Below are 17,794 nucleotides of genomic sequence, written 5' to 3' on the forward strand. Positions count from 1 at the left end.
GAGTTGGGCTTCGGAAAAAAAATTACGCTTGTCTCCTTTCCAGCTCCCTAACAGCCCACACTGCTGCCCCATACAGCGACGCCAGCTGTACAGCAAATGTCTGCCCCTCCAACTGAGGCCTAGCGGGCCACGGGCGCCAACCTGCGAGCTGCGCGATACCTTGCAATCTTGGCAGGTAGCGACTGCTGTCATAGGCAGAATTCTAAAGGTGACCCACGGAACCCCGTCAGCTCACCAAATGCAGCAATACGAGCAGCTGACGGCCTGACACCCACTCTCCATATTCATTACAAATTCAGTTTTATCTGAGGATGTTAACAGGATTTTTTCAGAACAAAATTAGACGCTTATTATTCTCATTCAAAGTTGGGGAGGGGACATATATATTATTAGCAAATGCTTGTGTTTTTTAGCCTCCTTCGCTGTTGGTTTACAGCTATACGTAGGCAGTGTTTTAGAATGGCGGGTGCACTTTGGGTCTTTTTGGAAGATTTTTCAGAAGAGTAAACTGAACAGTTAAATGTCACCATGGTTTTTGTTTTCAGTTACTGAATACAAAATTTATCTCTGGATAATTTCATGCACAGCAATGGCACTTCGTTTCGCGGAAGTTTTATCTAATGTCCCCATACAGTGCTGCCAGCTGTATACTCTCAGGCCAGGGTCTGGTGAGCCAGGGGCTCGATCCTGAGATGTGAGACCCCTTGCTGTCCCTGGCAAGCTTCCGCCGCAAGCGCCAGGCCCCCCTCGCCGTGGCCACTCTCTATCCGTCTCCACCAGGCACAACTTAAAATCAGCAGATTAGTATCTGTATTTGCGGCCAACGCTGCATTTTATTCTTCATTTAATTTATCCCCGGGCGACGCAGTTGTTTAGACATTTTGGCTGGTTTATAAAACTTGTCGCCATCTGCACACGAGGTGCGCCACCATTTTGGGACAAAAGTAACATTTAAAAAAACAATGACAAAGTAATTCAAAATGTTTTAGAGTGTGTGCGCGTTATGCTGTCTAGCTTGTTTGGGTCAGCTATGCGAAATAAATAGGTTTATCAGTGTAAATCGATGGACGTCCACGGAAAACAACACCCGGCAGAACAGAGAGCGTGCTCCATTACCTGCGTTAATACCGTGACAGCTGAGGAGAGATGACCTGGCCCCTCTCATCTCCCCTGTACAGATGGCTATTAAAGAGGACGCATCCCTTTTGTATGGTCCATGTAGAAAGCCTTTATTGTCTTATCAAAGAAGCCAATATTGCCCACAAGAGGGGAGCGCTCTGCTCGTACTGAAGAGCAGATTTTCTAATTTTTCTATCCAATTCTTTATGCCATAAAGGGAGGGCTTAATCATTCTTAGCACAGAATGCACCCAGATACATTCGCTGTTTTGAAGCAAAGTTTGATGCTTATATTTTCTAAAAACCCTTTGCCAAGGTATCCTCTTTGGGGCTGTTCTGCAAAACAGCTTTAGGATTCACAATTGTGTAAAAACGGCTTACCTGAATTCAGGCTTCTCCAAGCTATTGAATCTATAAAACAGAAAAGATGTTCAACGCACTGCTTATTTGGTGAAAGATTATGTGCGGGGGGTCAATGGTTTGCTTAGAAGCCCGCTAAGGAATGTTGGGGCACGGAATAATGAGGCCCTCATTTTGACTTCGGCGGACTGAAAAGCCCGTCCGCCGAAGTCCCGCAGTCAGGTCACTGACAGTGCGGTGACCTTCCCATGGCCCCTGTTATGAGTTTCCTGCTGGGTCAGTGGGTGGAAACAGAGTTTCCACCCGTTGGCCCAGTGGGAAACAGCCAACAACATTGACGCCGGCTCCTAATTGAGCTGGTGGTAATGTTGCGGTGCGTAGGGTGCACCAGCAGCTGTTGCGCTTTTGAAAAGCGCAATGGGGCTGGCCATGGGGGCCCCTGCACCCCGTCACCGCCAACATTTACCGCCATTTAAACACCAGCGAAAAGAGGCATCATAATCCCCAGGGCAGCGCTGCCTGCAGCTCTCCCCTGGCAGATTGAGACCGCCAGCACCACCAGGCCGTCGGACAGCGGAAACGTGGTGGAGCCAGTGGTCCGACCGTGACGTGTTCACAAAGGTCATAATGTGGAGGCCGGATTACCACATTGGCGGTGGTCCAACCGCCACTGCAACCCTGGCGGTTTTAAGACCGCCTGTGTCGTAATAAGGGCCTGAGTCTGCTTAGCCTTGATACCTGGGAGCCTCGCAATGTTCACTGTCTGCAAAAATAGTGCTGGCCAGGGGGCCCCCTTGCACTGTCTATTCCAAGTGGCCCCCTGCACCTGTTTTCCACCAGCATTTTCATGGAGGTGCTACCACCATGAAACCGCTGGCAGAGAATGAGGTAATTATTCCCAGAGCAGCACTGCTTGCATCGCTACCCATTGCAGATTAGGACCTCGGCCACCACCAAGTCACTGGGATCAAAGATCCTGGCGGAGCTGGTGGTCCAACCGCCAGGGCTGTAATGTGGCAGTTGGAATGCGGCAGGTCCAGACCGCCACTGCAAGTGTGGTGGTTTATAGACCAACACACTGGTAATGAGCACCTAAGAAATAACATACTGTGTATTTTGGCTTCATGAATACAAAACACATACTTTCAGGCTGTTTCACAAGAATCTCTGGAAAAAATGAGAAAACTTCTCTCTTAGTCTTAGAGTTAGTTCTGACTATTATTGGCTTTTACAAGACATTTCATCAGTACTTTTGGGAAACTCAAACAGTCATACTTTCCCAGGAGTTTTCACAAGAGTACAATTTTGCATGTAGAAACTGAACACAAACTTGTATTTGCACATGAAGCATTTTTTTGTTTCTCCATGGCAAAGTTATTTTTGTTGATGGAGGAATACCTTCCTCTTGCTCTCCACACCCACCCTGAAATGAACTAAATCCTGCTGAAGGTGAACATTTGCCTTCAAATGAGGGTATTCGCAAGCCTATATGTTTGTGAATGTTCACCAACTTTTACAGGGGGACCAATCCATTATGGCCCACTAATTCCTTCATAGTAGGGTGCACACACACACATGCAGGCACGCATGCACACACACACACACACACACACACACACCCCCCACCTTTTTATGAGTAGGATACACAACATGTCCTGTCTAATTCTGGTGAGCACTGGAGAGGCATCTGTGAACTAACTGGGACATGTAATTCATCATTAATGTCAGTCCGGAATTACCATTTAGAAATGTCTTGTCATCTGTACTAGATAGCATGGTGTACTATAATACACAAAGCACTTACTTTGGATATGAAAACATGTAGAACTCTTCTTAGCTTTCTGATAACTACAATCAGTAAGAGTCTACTTCCATTCACTTTTCAAGGCTGGTTAAAGATGGAAGAGGATGGTCATTGCCATATGTGGTGCTTCAAAAGCAAACACACAGCTTTCAAGACATCGTAGTTCTTATATTGACCATGTTCTGGATCTTACGCTTTTTAACCATTCTGCCATGCCTTGCTGCTTTTTACCTCTCTAGTGGTCTTGAGTGCTCTTGCTGAAACTTTTAGTGTACAGTGTACCTCCTAGTGCTCCTGCTGCTGGCCTCAGCTTTCAGTGCTCTCAGTGCATATTACAACCTCCTGTGCTTCGGATGCAGCCTTCAGCTACTCCTTGGCTTCAGTATACCCTTTACAGAGCCTTGTCTACCATGTTTCTGTTTCAACTTCAAACCATTTTTGCTCTAGTGCTGCTTCACGTCTCCTTTGTTTTTGTCATTGGCTTCTTCCATTTCAGAATCCTCACGCCAATGACTACTGTTGCTGCATGTGCTTTTCCTTTTCCAGCAGTCTCCTTCTGCCATGCCTACCTATCCTTTTATTGTGATAATATGTCTGTCGTATCTTGTGCTTTCCAGTTCATAGTTTCCTGTGCCGTCAAGTCTGCAGCTTTCTGAGTATTTCTGTCTGCAGTTTGCTAAAAGTCTAAAAGATAGTTTTTTAAAGCATTCCAGCACATGTTCCTGTCCTGTATCTCAGTTATCTTGGTTACAGCATTTCCCTGTATTTTGCTGTGATTGGCTATGTAGAACTGGGGGCCTGTCACAGAGACCTGTGCTGTATATAATATTTTTATTGGAGGTTGGCTACAAGCTCCATTAGTAGGTAGCCACATCACCTTCCTTCTTCTCATATGTTTGTGTGGTCTTTGCCCTAGATATGAACAGTGTACTGGTTACTCTCTTCAAAGAGTAGTCACAGTTAAGTACTTGATGGACACGTATAAACTGCTGTCTCATAAGTATTGTTGCCTCATTTGTGCCTTAAGACCCCTACACAGATGACGGCGCCTCTGCCCATTTCCTTGAGTTGGCAGACTATAAGAGTGTAGAAGCACATGTTCAGAAAGACAGAGTTTCCCATAAGACCATAGAAAATCCTGAAATCATTCTGCCTCTACCCCAATTAGGATCCCAGAATGTCAGTAATATTGGGAGAAATTAGGCACTTCGAACATTGTTTCCAAATGTATACTAAGAAGGCTCAGATTAAATAAAGGCTGTTCCTACACGTTCTTCTTTTTTGGCTTTCACGCTACTATCTAATTTGGATAATTAAGTTATTGATCCCTCACCTCTTGTGATCCATAGAATTGTTTACCAAATATGTGGATTATATAGATATCTTTTCTTCATGGGAACAGATTTAGAATAAGTAATAACTGTCTTTGACAGGTTCAGTGACTATAATAGACTAGAAATGAATTGTGCCAAAACTAAGGTTATTTTATTAGCTGCCAAAGAATTTAAACACACTATTGCAATATTTTGTGGAAATGTAAAATTGAATGTGTACCATGCTATAACTATTTAGCATTGAGGTACAACACCTGTAGTAGAAACAGCCATCATTTAGTTATCTAAAAATTATTTGCCAACACCTTACGTTTTACTTTGTGAAGATTCTTTCCCATGATAAAGGTAATCAAAGCTAAAGTTTTACCTTTATTGACATATGTCCTTGAAATGTCCATGGGGAATCTTGCACATTGGATAAACAAGGCACAACGATGGTTATTCAAATCAATAATTCAAATTGCCAGACACAAAAAACATTGTCATATAAATATTGACTTTGGCATATTAAGACAATATTTAGGGCCTGATTAAGAATTTGGTGGATAGGGTTAGTCTGTCACAAATGTGATGGATATACTGTCCACCATATTACAATTCCATTCTAGCCTATGAAGATTGTAAAACTCGGAGGGGATATCCATCACATTTGAGAAGGAGTAACCCATCCTGTACACCACTCTAAATCAGGCCCTAAGTGTTTAAAGCCAATATTATAAAACATTTTGTCTTAGTGAGAGAGGTGCTAATGTTGGGTATTTCAAATATTTCACATGAAAATACATTCTCAGACAAAGCAGAAATACAGAAATCATCAGTGAGTCAATTCCTCCACTATAGATTTGGATCTTTTTTCCAATTAGGATAGCTGCTCCTCCTACATCAAAAAAACTGAACGCACAATGCAAGATTAATTTAAATGGGTCAGTCGAATGAGTCTTTTTATAGTATGTAATTATATTAAAAAAAATAAATAAATAATGTTTAAAATTACTACTTATTATTGCTTTTCAAATTTTCTGAAATCGAAGTACACATGATTTATAGTTTAAGCACTGGCACACTTTAAAATTACCAACCTTGTTGTTACAGGCTATATTGCTTTAGGAGAATGCTTCCTGTTGCCACTTATCTTTTTGTATTTAGCCTTATGTAATGTATTGAATTTGTAAAGCAATTTTATGGGGTTACACTAAATTTGTATTTATGAATATCACTTTTTTACTCAGACGGTGTAAAGGTTTTGACTAACTATGCACTTTAACAAATACATTGAAATTGCTCCTCCTATGCAACGTTTACGTTGTGGGTTAAAATCCATCTTCAAGATGTGGAAGACATTTCTAAGTGGAGACAATCTGCTGATTTGTTACCAGTGTTTCAGAAGTTGTCATCATAGGCATATTTTGGGTGTATCCTGACCAAACTGTGTGTCTTTAATATTTAATTTAGACAATATTGCAGCTGGCTATATTATAATTATTTTCACCTTGACCAACAAGCTCAGAGAAAATTATAATTTGTTGTTCATGTAGTATTTCGAGGAGACTTAACTCACTTCATATGTATTTATTATCAGTATTTTGCAGGGAAATATTTTGAAAGATTATTTATGAGGCAAGTTGTGAAAACTATGAAATAAGCTGTTTTTACAATTGATTGCAATGATTGTGAAACTGTTGAAGCACTTTGAATAAAAATATGCATAATTTTAATGGGCATGCTTGCATTTGTGATGTTAATGAAATGCTTTAAATTAATGGGGATTATGGTTATGACTGATCTGTACCAACAATTTATACTGGCAAATATTGTATTGTTATGATTTGTAATATTTGACAGTAACATTTGATCATATGAATTAATATTCTTTGTTCATTTCTATTAATTGCTTTAGGTGTCTCTCATAAACAGTTTGCCTATACTCCTACAGGATTTTAATTGCTCTTTCTTTAGAATGGGTCTTATTTCACCAACATATTTACTATGACTATGAATTAGTGAGAGCAGAACATTTGAACTCAGAACTGGGAGGCAGAGCCTCCTGTGTTTCTCAACCTTGAAGTGATTATGTAAAAAATCTCATTAATCCTTAACAAATCTGAACAATGCATAGTAGATATCCAGTTGGTGGATTAATCCACATTTTACCTCCCATAACACATATTAACCCTATTTCCTTGTTGTAAAGTGAAAACTCCTGGTTGCCAGTTGCAAGAAAATACATTATACTTTGCACTTCTGAAAAGCCTCATCTATATATCACATTCCACTTCAACCTGGGCAACAGTAGAGAAAGTGTTGTATTTTGGAGGGGTCAGATTTACTATTTCTACTCCAATGTAAGTAAAAGTATTGAAAGTATTGGACTTTGGGGAGATCAGGTTTACTATTCCCCCTCCAAACTGAGCAGCAGTAAGGAAAGTGTTGGATATTTAGGGGATCATATGTACTATTGTTACACCAACCTGAACAACTGTAGAGAATGTGTTGGACCTTGGAGGGGTCAAATTGACTATTTCTACTCCAACATAAGCAACAACAGGAAAAGTCCTGGACTTTGGATTGGCATGATTTACTACACCAATGCCAAATAAGCAACAGTAGGGAAAGTATTTCATTTTGAAGGAGTCAGGCTTACTGTTCACCGAAATAAAGTAACTTTAAGGAAATTGTTGGACTTCGGAGGGCTCAGATTTACTTTTCGCACTCCAAACTGAGAAAGTTTTGGAAAAATTCAATGTACGATTCCCACACCAATATCATTAATAGTAGAGACAGTGTTGGACTTTGGAGGGGTGTGAAATACTTTGCCCACTCCAACTTAGCGAACAGTGGGGAAAGTTTTTCACTTTGAATGAGTCTGGTTTTCTATTCCATCACCCACATAAGCAACATTAGGGAAAGTGTTGGACTTTAGAGTGTTCAGGTTTACTTTTCCCACTACAAATCAATAACAGTAGGGAAAGATTTGGACTTTGAAGGGAGCCAGATGTACTTTTTCCATTTCAATCTAGAGTAAAGTAGAGGACGTGTTGGACTTTGTAAAGGTCAAATTTAGCATTTCAATTCCTAACTGCCAAACATTGGTGAACATTTTGGACTTTGGAGGGTTAGGGTTACTATTACCACTCCAACATATGAAACAGTAATGAAAGTGTTGCGCTCTGAAGAGGGCCTAACTCACTATTCCCAATGCAACCTGACCTGCAATAGACAAAGATTAGATTTATAAAACAATCAGATTTCCTATTCGAAAAGTAAATGATAAAAATAAATTACATATAATCAAAGTTAAAATAGAACTATATATAAAATAAAAAATAAAGTGCATTACTACTAAAAATAAAACGAACACTGTAGATAAAGTAATTAAAAAAAATAGATCCACCCTATTCTATGCAAACCAAATAACCCACCAAAAACAAAAAAAAGAAATAATTATCATAACATATCAAACATACTATACACAAAGAACATATAATTTAAATAACGAATAGTGCAAACATTAAAATACACGTTTAGCAATTTTATAAAATGATCAAATACTCTTAAATATTTGCAAAAAAATACTTAAATAAGTTGTATATATACTAAGCAAGTTAATTCATTTAAGGAATGTATATACACACACACACACTTATGTAAAAAATCAAAATAATAAGAAAAATGTCAGACATAAAATTATTCTAACAAAATAGCTCTAAGATACACAGTTTACACAGCAAAAATAATTAACTACAACTACTAATAATCTAAGTGAGCAATTATAATGTAATACATTGAATAATAATTTATCTAATAATGTAAACATATATTTTTAATCACTTTCCACCCTATTCCACTACAAAACCTACAATCTGTAATTTTACAAAAGTAAATATGCTATTTTATTTATATTACAAACGTAAAAAATAAACTTTACTAAAAAATAAATACAAATAAATAACACTAAAATAATAGCATCACTAAAACGAATAAAATATTAAAAACATCAAAAAACAGATATTATTTACAGCAATATTACATAAAATATTAAAAAACATTGATATTTTAACAAAGAGCAAAAAACATTTTTTTACCCATAATATTATGTCGCACAATATTATTCTCAATATGATGTTTTCATACAATGTTACTGTGCCATGACATTCTTAAAGCAATATTAAGCTTGAAGAGTCTACAGCTGACATCATTCAAAATGTCTAACATATTTTGATGTAAATCTTCAGAACTTAGTAGGGCTCACTACTTAAAGAGTATATGTAGTCGTTACGTGTTTATAAATTATCTCTCATTCAATCACTGGGATGTAATTTAAGTTGTGTGGCCCAATAAACTGTGTTCTTCTTTTAATGTGGAAATATATTTTTATGGCTATTTATGAATTTTTATTGTCCCTGTTAATAAAGTCTAGTTTGAATTTTGTAAATGAAAACACTTTAAAATGTTTATATAGTGTGAAAAATGTAACTCGTTTTGAAAATGATGTATTCGGCACATGTAACCAAAATATTATAATCTAAATTATACATGCACCAAAACCCAGCTCATCTGTTATGCAAAACATTCTTAGGGCTAAAAGGCATCACTAGTAAATCCATGACAGCTGCATTTAAATTTAAAATGATGAGACCTTACGTGAGCTCTCAGTGACAGAATTGTCTGTCAAAGCTAATCTTTCTAACTAAGTGCCGAAGTTGTGATGATATTTGGTAAAGAATAAAATGACATGCAATTGTGTGTGTGTTTCTATATGTGTGTGTATACATGTGTGCATTGTGACTACTTTTTTATTTATTGAGCAACAATGTGATGTATTAAGTTTTCCATACCAACAGTCAGTAGCATCTCCATGGACAAAAAAAATTACTTCTCGACTAAATTTGAAAAGCAATTGACAGTTGTTAGCCAGTAGATCCATGCTGCAAAAATCCAGCTCTCCATTTGCTTTATATAAGTGTATTACTTCTGATGTAGTCTTCCTTTGCAGATAATCACACTTAGACCGTTGTGTGGTTTTTTTTTATTTACCAGAGTGAAGTGATCTAAATGAGAGAATTTTCACCCAAAATTTGTTTTACTATTTGAGATTTGTACTCTTTGTATTTGGAAGCCAACAAAATAGACAAGCTGACATATTTTAATTCCAAATATAGGAGTTAAGCATATATGTGTTCTTTCTTTGTATTTAGTAATTAACAAAAATAAAAAAGGTGTGTTGACTGTAAAGTAATTTCTTCACATCAGATAGCATTTATGGTATGGTGTGTTCTTCCAGTTCAATGTGGCTAATGTCAGCAACATGATCCTTTCAGGGGAGAAGTCGTGCTACAGTAGGGGACTGACATTGGTTTTTCTATTATTGCTTATATTTTTGCTGAGAGAAATAATTGCTCCTGTCATCAGTCAATGAGGTCAGCAACACTGGAGATGGGCTGTAGCTCCACCCACATGTTGGGAGCCTGGAACACATGTTTTAATTAGGCAGAAGATTTGTGATTCCACAAAAAAAGGTGCCTGCCCTCGAGCAGCTTTGATAAAAAAATGTTTTGATCCAGCTGCCTAAACTTGAACTTCCAGAGGCACATACATGACATTGTAATGCTACTAAAATGTCTTAGATAACTACATAATGTATATTGTTTTTCTCTGGCAGCACACAGATGGTAGTAGGGCAACTGTTAATCTACGTGGGATTTTAGGTCAGGCTTGACAATGCAATTGTCACCTGACCTTTTAACCTACCCCAATATTATTCTGCAGTTCTTTGCTTACACATATACATATATCCATTCCCAAGCTATTTACTTGTAATGTTTCACATTATCACACAACATTACTTTGAAAGTAGGCCTATTAGTTTTGCCAATGATTGTTGGATGTGCTTGTTGCCTGATGATTCTGGAGGTAAAATGAGGCAATTGTCGAGCTTTTCTAGAACCCAGGTCACAGCATCTAAAATAGTCTAAAAATAGGCCAATTGAGTGAAGGTATGTTTCCCAGAAATTCCTAAAGATTAAATTAATTTGAAGAACCTTTATTATAACAAAGAGAAACCTAGACACCACTAAAATTCCATATGCCCTTGCAAACCCTGCCTGTGAGTCACACATGGCATTTCAAGTGGTACCTCAAGAGACATGTTAAGAGGCTTGGTTCTTGAACTGGTGTATGAATCTAGCTGCGTACATGGATTTATGGCATTATATTGGGGATATTTTAAAGCACATGTACAAAACCATACCAAACTAAAAAAGCATTTCAGTTGCACCAGATACTTGCTTCATGCTAAGACTGCTGTGATCCTGCTCCATTTTTCTGCAGCAGAGTTGACCAAAAATCCTTAGAATCCTTAACTAGGGAGTTCACATTTGAAGTCACCATGGTTTAACACCCTTCTTGACCAGCTGGCGCAAATCTTTTCACACTTATTTAGGAAAACGTGCTGACCCGACAAACAGAACTAAATACGTTAGCAATCAAAAAAGTTATTTTCTTTCTGAGGAGCAATATTAACCACAGCTAAGGAGTTGCAACCACTGGCTTTGAACTAACAATGAAGATATCTGGGTCGGGCCCTGAGATCCATTCCATGCTTGTTACTTGCAACAGCACACAGTAGTCTTTGGCTTCTGCTTAACAAGTTTGCATTTGTTGTACCCCATTGACAGAATCACTGCCCTGTCTATGCGTTTCTTGTTTAGCAAACCACTTTATATTGATTCGTTTCTGTCTTTCTTTTTGAAGAGCTGTAAATGCTTCAAAATCTAGAGTAAGCCATGCATTTCACAAATAGAAGGTAGATGACTGTCTACCACCAATAGGATAAATTCTGCCTGAAATGATCCACCCGCAGAACATCATCACAATGATTTGTGGCTGCGTCAAGGAACCAAAACACCAGTGGTGTTCATTGGAAAGATGCTTAAGGCTACACCTTACTGGCTCAACTGCAGATTTTATTTTCCATTCGGTGGCATAATCCGTCTTGTTAGATTGATTGAAATGCATAATAAAATCTGCAAAACACCATGTACCCGCTTAGGAGAGGCGAGTAAAAGGCTTTTCATATAGCTTCTAATCCCTCTTCCCCTGCTAAATGTCTAGTTGAGATTATTTTTGATTAGACAAAAAGACACATAGATACATTCAAACAAAAAATATCTACCCTCGATGGGGATATTTTAGCTAGCAAAGTAATACGGCTTGCATTATTTGTAAGAATAATGGCTATGCTGGGAATGTATAACTATGGCTCAGCAGCACCCTATATAATGTTCTGTTCTACCTTGGACTTGAAGAACATAAATTCAAGATCCTAGCAGGGAATCGTGGTCAGTTGTTAGACCAAAGCGATTACTCTTCAGAGCAGAATAAAAGGCTACATGAAAAGTCTAACCTTCAGTAAAAGCTAAAATAAAAAAAACGGTGGATACAAAACGAATAATAAATACAAGGGGATTATCGAATGCTCAATGGATGCGGTGATGAACAACAGAACGAAAAATAAAATGTCTTTCTTCCTTTTGTTGAATGTCGCTAGCACATCATTTGATTTTAGCTCTTCACATGTGCTGCACCGAGTCTGCCTTTGTTACCTTATATGTCTGGGGTTTGTCATTGCACATCACTCCCTGATCTTTGCTGCACTACTGTGCACCATTATCCTCGCTGCGAATGAGAACAATGTTTCCCTGTATACAGTAAAACGTTACCCAAAGGAACTCATGTATGACAAAGTGATGCAAACAGTATGCCCATATATGTACTCCCAGCCATGATCCATCTTGCTATGTTACACTACAGCTTCTTTTTAGGGTATGGCAGGGCACCAAGCGGATGTAACCAAATATCCTACTTCATTCTTACTCACTCCCGGCTTGCAAACAATAAAAGTCCCGCCCCACCAAGGTACTGCTGTTGTCATTTTAGACCATGCTGTTTCGTCAACGTTTACTTTATTTTTTCATTTGAAAAACCATGGTTTAGAGACTCAAGTGAGTTTGCAGTAGATTCGAGCATGGTTCTGAAGCAGGGGTCTTTGATGTTTAATGTATTTATTAATGATCTGGAAAATAATTTGGGCATTCAGGTGACCAGTGTTGAAGAGAATGCTTAATTTGTTAAGAGTGTTTAGTATGCAGGAGGCATGGGATGCATTGCAGAATGACTTGAACAGGATGATATAGGCACCTGGGTTGAACGTGGCCCAATTACTTTTTACACAGATGAATGCAGAAGAAAGTAGAAACTAGCCTGGAATAAGAAAATCACTTAGAACATCTGGTGGAAGGAATTTGTTAACATATCTTTGGGAGAGGAAGTTGCTGGTCGCCATAATGAAGACATTCATTTCATTGGTCATTTACTGGCAATGGTAAAGCAAGTCTCTCGGTGATGGATACAATAACACAGCAACATTAAAGGTTCTCTAATTTCATTAACAACATACTTTCTAAAGCAGTTAAAAAAACTCCTAGGTTATCATATACTCGTATTGAGAAAATGGCTCTGAAATATTTGTGTGGCATTTGTATGTATAATAATATGCATTCAAGTCACAAAACTTTATTAGATTTACAGCCTGATTACGACCTTGGCGGATGGAATACTCTGTCACGCTGTTTTATAAGTCCATAGAATATAATGGAACTTGTAGAATGGCAGACGGGATATCCCTCACATTTGTGACAGAGTAACCATCTGCCAAGGTCGTAAACAGGCCCTTAATATTCCTCATTCTTGCAATTAAAAAATAAACTTCTGCAAAACAGGTATAGCATACATTTATTTTACAAAGCTGGCAAGAAGGTCACTCGAGAGAGACCTGCCAAATACTGGATTATGTTACACAATTTGAATTAATATTGTGAGGGAGAGAGAGAGAACCCGTATTACAAATAGGGAGCACTTTCCCTGTTTGAGCCACAGCACACCTTTAAACGGGTGTACAGGGCATGAACATGGAAAGTGGGCCCTATTATGATGAACACATTGCCCACAGGGCATCCACAAACTCATGCTGCTAGTCAGACAACATATTCAAGAGAAATACTGAAAGACTGCTTCAAACCTATTTTGTGTTTCTAAGTGCAGGTTACAACCTGCCTCCAATTTGAAGGGGAATTAGAGATCCCCTTGCAGATGGATTCTGTGAGTGACTGTACCCACCTGCAGGGAGATGTCAGGGGGATGTCCATGGGACTCCCTTTTACCATTAGAGAGGACTACCCTCAGGGGGCGCACCAACAGTGTGCCACCTTCTTGTGGCACACTTTTAGTGCGCTTACCAAGGGCATGTTTGCCTCTGCATACAGAAATGAAATATGGTGCGAGCACAGAGGCAAACAGATCCACTTATTTTCATGGGCCTATTCCCCTATGCAAATGAAGGAACAGCCTCTAAAGACAGTGCTGGCACCACATGTGCACCAGTGCAGTCAATATTACGGAAGGGGCCGCGCAAGCTTCTGCAGCTCATTCCGTAATACCAAAGTGCCCTGGGAGTGCACAAAGCAGGCACCCATGCCCAGCACGCTCCGGGGCACTTTCTGTAATATGGCCCTTGCATAAAAGTTACATCGGTTAATATCAGTAAACCCTATCAATGGCATGCATCACTATTGTGCACAAGATCTACGAGATATCTAAAAAAGCAGTATTGTGATAATTCAGTAAAACTGGAATATGGAAGGTATTCAGATGGTAGGATTTTTTTCAGCCTTCCTTTCATGTTACTCTTTCAATTCTGAATGGTAAACTCAGTTTGAAAGGTATTCACTGAAAAAGTAAAATCCAGTGTATGAAAGACAACAAGGTATTACTTCCACAGGTCACCTAATGTGCTCTGTTTGTTCATAACTCGGCAAGACACACCCTCTGAGCTTCCTTCTGATAAAGGTCTCAACGCATACTACATGCATGCCATGTTGTGGGGAGTTTATCCAGCAGATAATCACAGCAAAGGTCTGCACAGAGGTCCTGAGCAGCCTGGTATTTAAAGGGGTGGAAACTGCTACAGCGCCATTTGCAGAGGTCTGCTGTAGACTTACAGGTTTGCACTTTTGCAAATGCAGAGTCCCCAGCTTGGTCGAAATAGCTGGGCATAAGGTTAGGTAGAGTACAACTCCTGACAACATGCACACAACGACTCAAAACAATGGCAGTGCGTGTAGGCAGCAGCACCTGGGAAATTGCAAATCCCACTATTTACCGTTTTAAAGTGCATGGCGGTGTTTAAGGTGCCGCGGAAATTATTATGGAGTGTAATAAATGGTCGCACACATGACCTGGCCCCTAAGATTGAAAAAAGAACACGATATGCATCTACAGTTCTGACTCATATCCACAACTGTGGTGTTGCACTGGGATTCGCTTTCCTCTGAGAGTGCAATATTTGCATGTGCACAAACGTTGAATCCCAAACAGTACAGCGGTGCATTACTATGCATAGGCAAACAAGGCCTAGTAAGCATATCATGTTAACTCGTGTGACAGCTATCACTGGTTTTATGTTCATGCCTTTTCGCACTGTGGTCAGGAGCCTAGTTTGTGTAATTTGAATAGTAAACAATTATCATAAAGGAGCGTAAAAATCGTACATGCGACACGACACTCTTTCCCTTACGGAACACGGCCTCTGTACACAAAGAAAACATCGAATAATTGTATTTGGAATACCCCCTCTGTCCGGTGCTCCAATAGCTAGAGAGATAATCCTAAAGGATGCGAATACTTTAGGTTGCACGAGTATGCAATTAGCCAGTGAAATACATATTTGATTTACATGTTTAACTGAGCTTGTCAAAATAGTTAGAATTAACATCGACATGCACCAAAACGATAAGGGAACAGATAGGATTATTTTGAAAGCAAGTCATCATTTGTTCCAGAGAAATGGTTGATTCCGCCCCTTTAATCCGATTTCAGTGCCTCCTGAAACTAACTATGAAAATAGTTCAAAATATGAAAATCACAGCATCTCGTGAAGATGTGCTTTTGCAGATAACACAAAACAAAAAGTGGAACTGACTTTCTCTAACGACTAGGTTGAAATTGGAAAATTGTGTTGACAACAAAAATGGGTACTATGTGGTAATCCGACTGTGTCCTTAAGTAGCAGAGTCTCATATGTGTGGGGGGTTGTTTGACTGACATTAATGATGCGCAAGCCGAGATACTGGCCTTCTCTTTGGCACTGAGGAAGAGGATAACTTAAAAACCAAATCTTAAGTAAGAAACTATCGTATGTTTAAATGATGTGTGCTGTAAACAGTTGGAATGATGAGAAACCTACAAAACACAATGAGAGGTAAGAGTGCAGGGAGACTGAACGTAAAACCAAAGACAAGGTAAGGTCCCTTGCTAAAGTTGTCCAATGTAAAACTCTACAAGGCCAGTATTTCAGAATGCACACACAAAAGGTGTACATTCAGTGAATTTAAATGGAAAACAGCTACATAGTGGTTGTTGAAAAATAGGGCATGGATCTGGCCCTCCTGGATCTATACTCGACACCCCCTAGTGTAGGTGATGCCATAGGCTGGAGAGCAGGCCATCTTGATGGGCCCTTTGTCTGTTTCTGACTCAAAACATAATAATGCAAAAGGGAAATTTGTTGGGGTCCTTTTGTATTGCATTTTAACATCCAGATATGGCATCCTGATACAAAGTTGTCTAAGAATAGGGGTTCCTCAACTTGGAACAGAATGATTCGTTGGCTGCCATGTCGAAGTGTGAAGGTTGCTTCAGTTGTAGATAACAGATTCAGAAACAAATATAGGAAAGCCAAAGGAAAACACGGGGAACGCTAAACAAGCTGCGGTATAATGTTCTTATTGCAAAAATGAAGCAAACTCCGGAAAAGGCTGCTGGGCGGTGACAAAGTCTCTTGCTGTCACAATCATAGTATTTCTGAACTGTGAGCTTTGAAGAACCACTCAATGAAAACAGAAATGTGCCTCTGATCTGAGATTCTTCAAGAAACACAATTGCAGGGAGCTCCTTTAATAGCTTCTGCTTGCATTATTTATAGGCTGCTAATGACAAGCCCTTGCCAGTTTTGATTCGGGTATCAATGTGCTGGAGCAGCACACAGCAGTGTCATTACCATAACTCCTCAAATTAAAGCCTGTCTACAACTCTACTTAAAAAGCTAGCATCCAGGCCATTAGCTATTCCTGCTAGTTTGCTTTCAATAATGCAAAAATGATTGGACGTTTAATTTGTTAATTGCCTCTGTTTCAATTGGCAATGGGCTTAATTCTCTGCAGAAGTTTAAACCTGCCCTTGCAGAGGATAAAACATGCACATGTTTAATCAGATCTAATAAGACATAGGAGAACTCAATCGTGCCTAGAAAAATACCGCCAGGTAAAAATAAAATGTAATAGCGAACTCTGACCTGATAGGATATGTGAAATGATGGAACTATAACACTGCATTTTAAAATACAAAAAGAAAGGCAAAGCTTCACTTACCAATCATGTGGTTTGCAACATGCACCTGAATGTCCCACTCACTGTAGAAAACCATCTGGCACTTGATGCACTGGTATGTCTTCTTCTAAATGTAAGATGAGAGACAGGGTTATAATTCAGCAAGTAGAGTAATGTTCTTACAAGTCATGTCTCGTATGTAACCCTTGCAGTAAAGGTAGTATACAGAAAGGAATGTGACATTTGAGCTGTTAGCAGCTCCTAAGCAATCTACGAAATGCTCATCTATGCTCACACAATGCATTATGCTATAGAATGCAGGTATGTTTTGAATATGAAGACGTCCATTACAATAGGTATGCTTTGAATTATGGGGCCTGATGTTGAAACAGAACTGAAAATTGGGAACCAGAAATGGATTACAATAGGGGAAAAGGTAAATACATCAGTCTTTCCTTCAGTTGTTGTGGTACTACTATAAATGCGCGGTAATCAAAGAAGCACTTATTTATGTGGGTAACATAACGCTTATTCGTAAAAGGATAAGTGCCAGGAGCAAAGTTTTTCCTGAATCCCACTGCCAGTGCTACGGAATATCAGGGTTGCCAAATATCAAAGCTGCCTATTCATGGTTCTGCCTCACCTCAACTCTCTTTCTTCCACCTCTATAAGCTCCTTGCTCCTTTATCTCACTCTTGCAGGTTCTTTTTTTATCCCTGTTTTCAGCTGTTGTCACTA

General features: G+C 39.1%; 1 protein-coding gene across 8 annotated transcripts in view; it reads right to left on the bottom strand.

Annotated features, from left to right (window-relative positions):
- ZNF521 (zinc finger protein 521) overlaps nt 1-17,794 on the bottom strand; it is a 711,353-nt gene that overhangs the window by 308,814 nt on the left and 384,745 nt on the right. For 6 of the 8 annotated variants that reach the window (XM_069220047.1, XM_069220040.1, XM_069220045.1 and 3 more), the window contains one exon: nt 17,099-17,183. In XM_069220047.1, the coding sequence (XP_069076148.1) occupies nt 17,099-17,183 (85 nt within the window). The remainder of the gene's footprint in view (nt 1-17,098; nt 17,184-17,794) is intronic. The other 2 variants (XM_069220044.1, XM_069220042.1) reach the window with 1 other exon arrangement.

Source organism: Pleurodeles waltl, chromosome 2_2 (genome assembly GCF_031143425.1).
Source record: "Pleurodeles waltl isolate 20211129_DDA chromosome 2_2, aPleWal1.hap1.20221129, whole genome shotgun sequence".
NCBI classification, from domain to species: Eukaryota; Metazoa; Chordata; class Amphibia; order Caudata; family Salamandridae; genus Pleurodeles; species Pleurodeles waltl.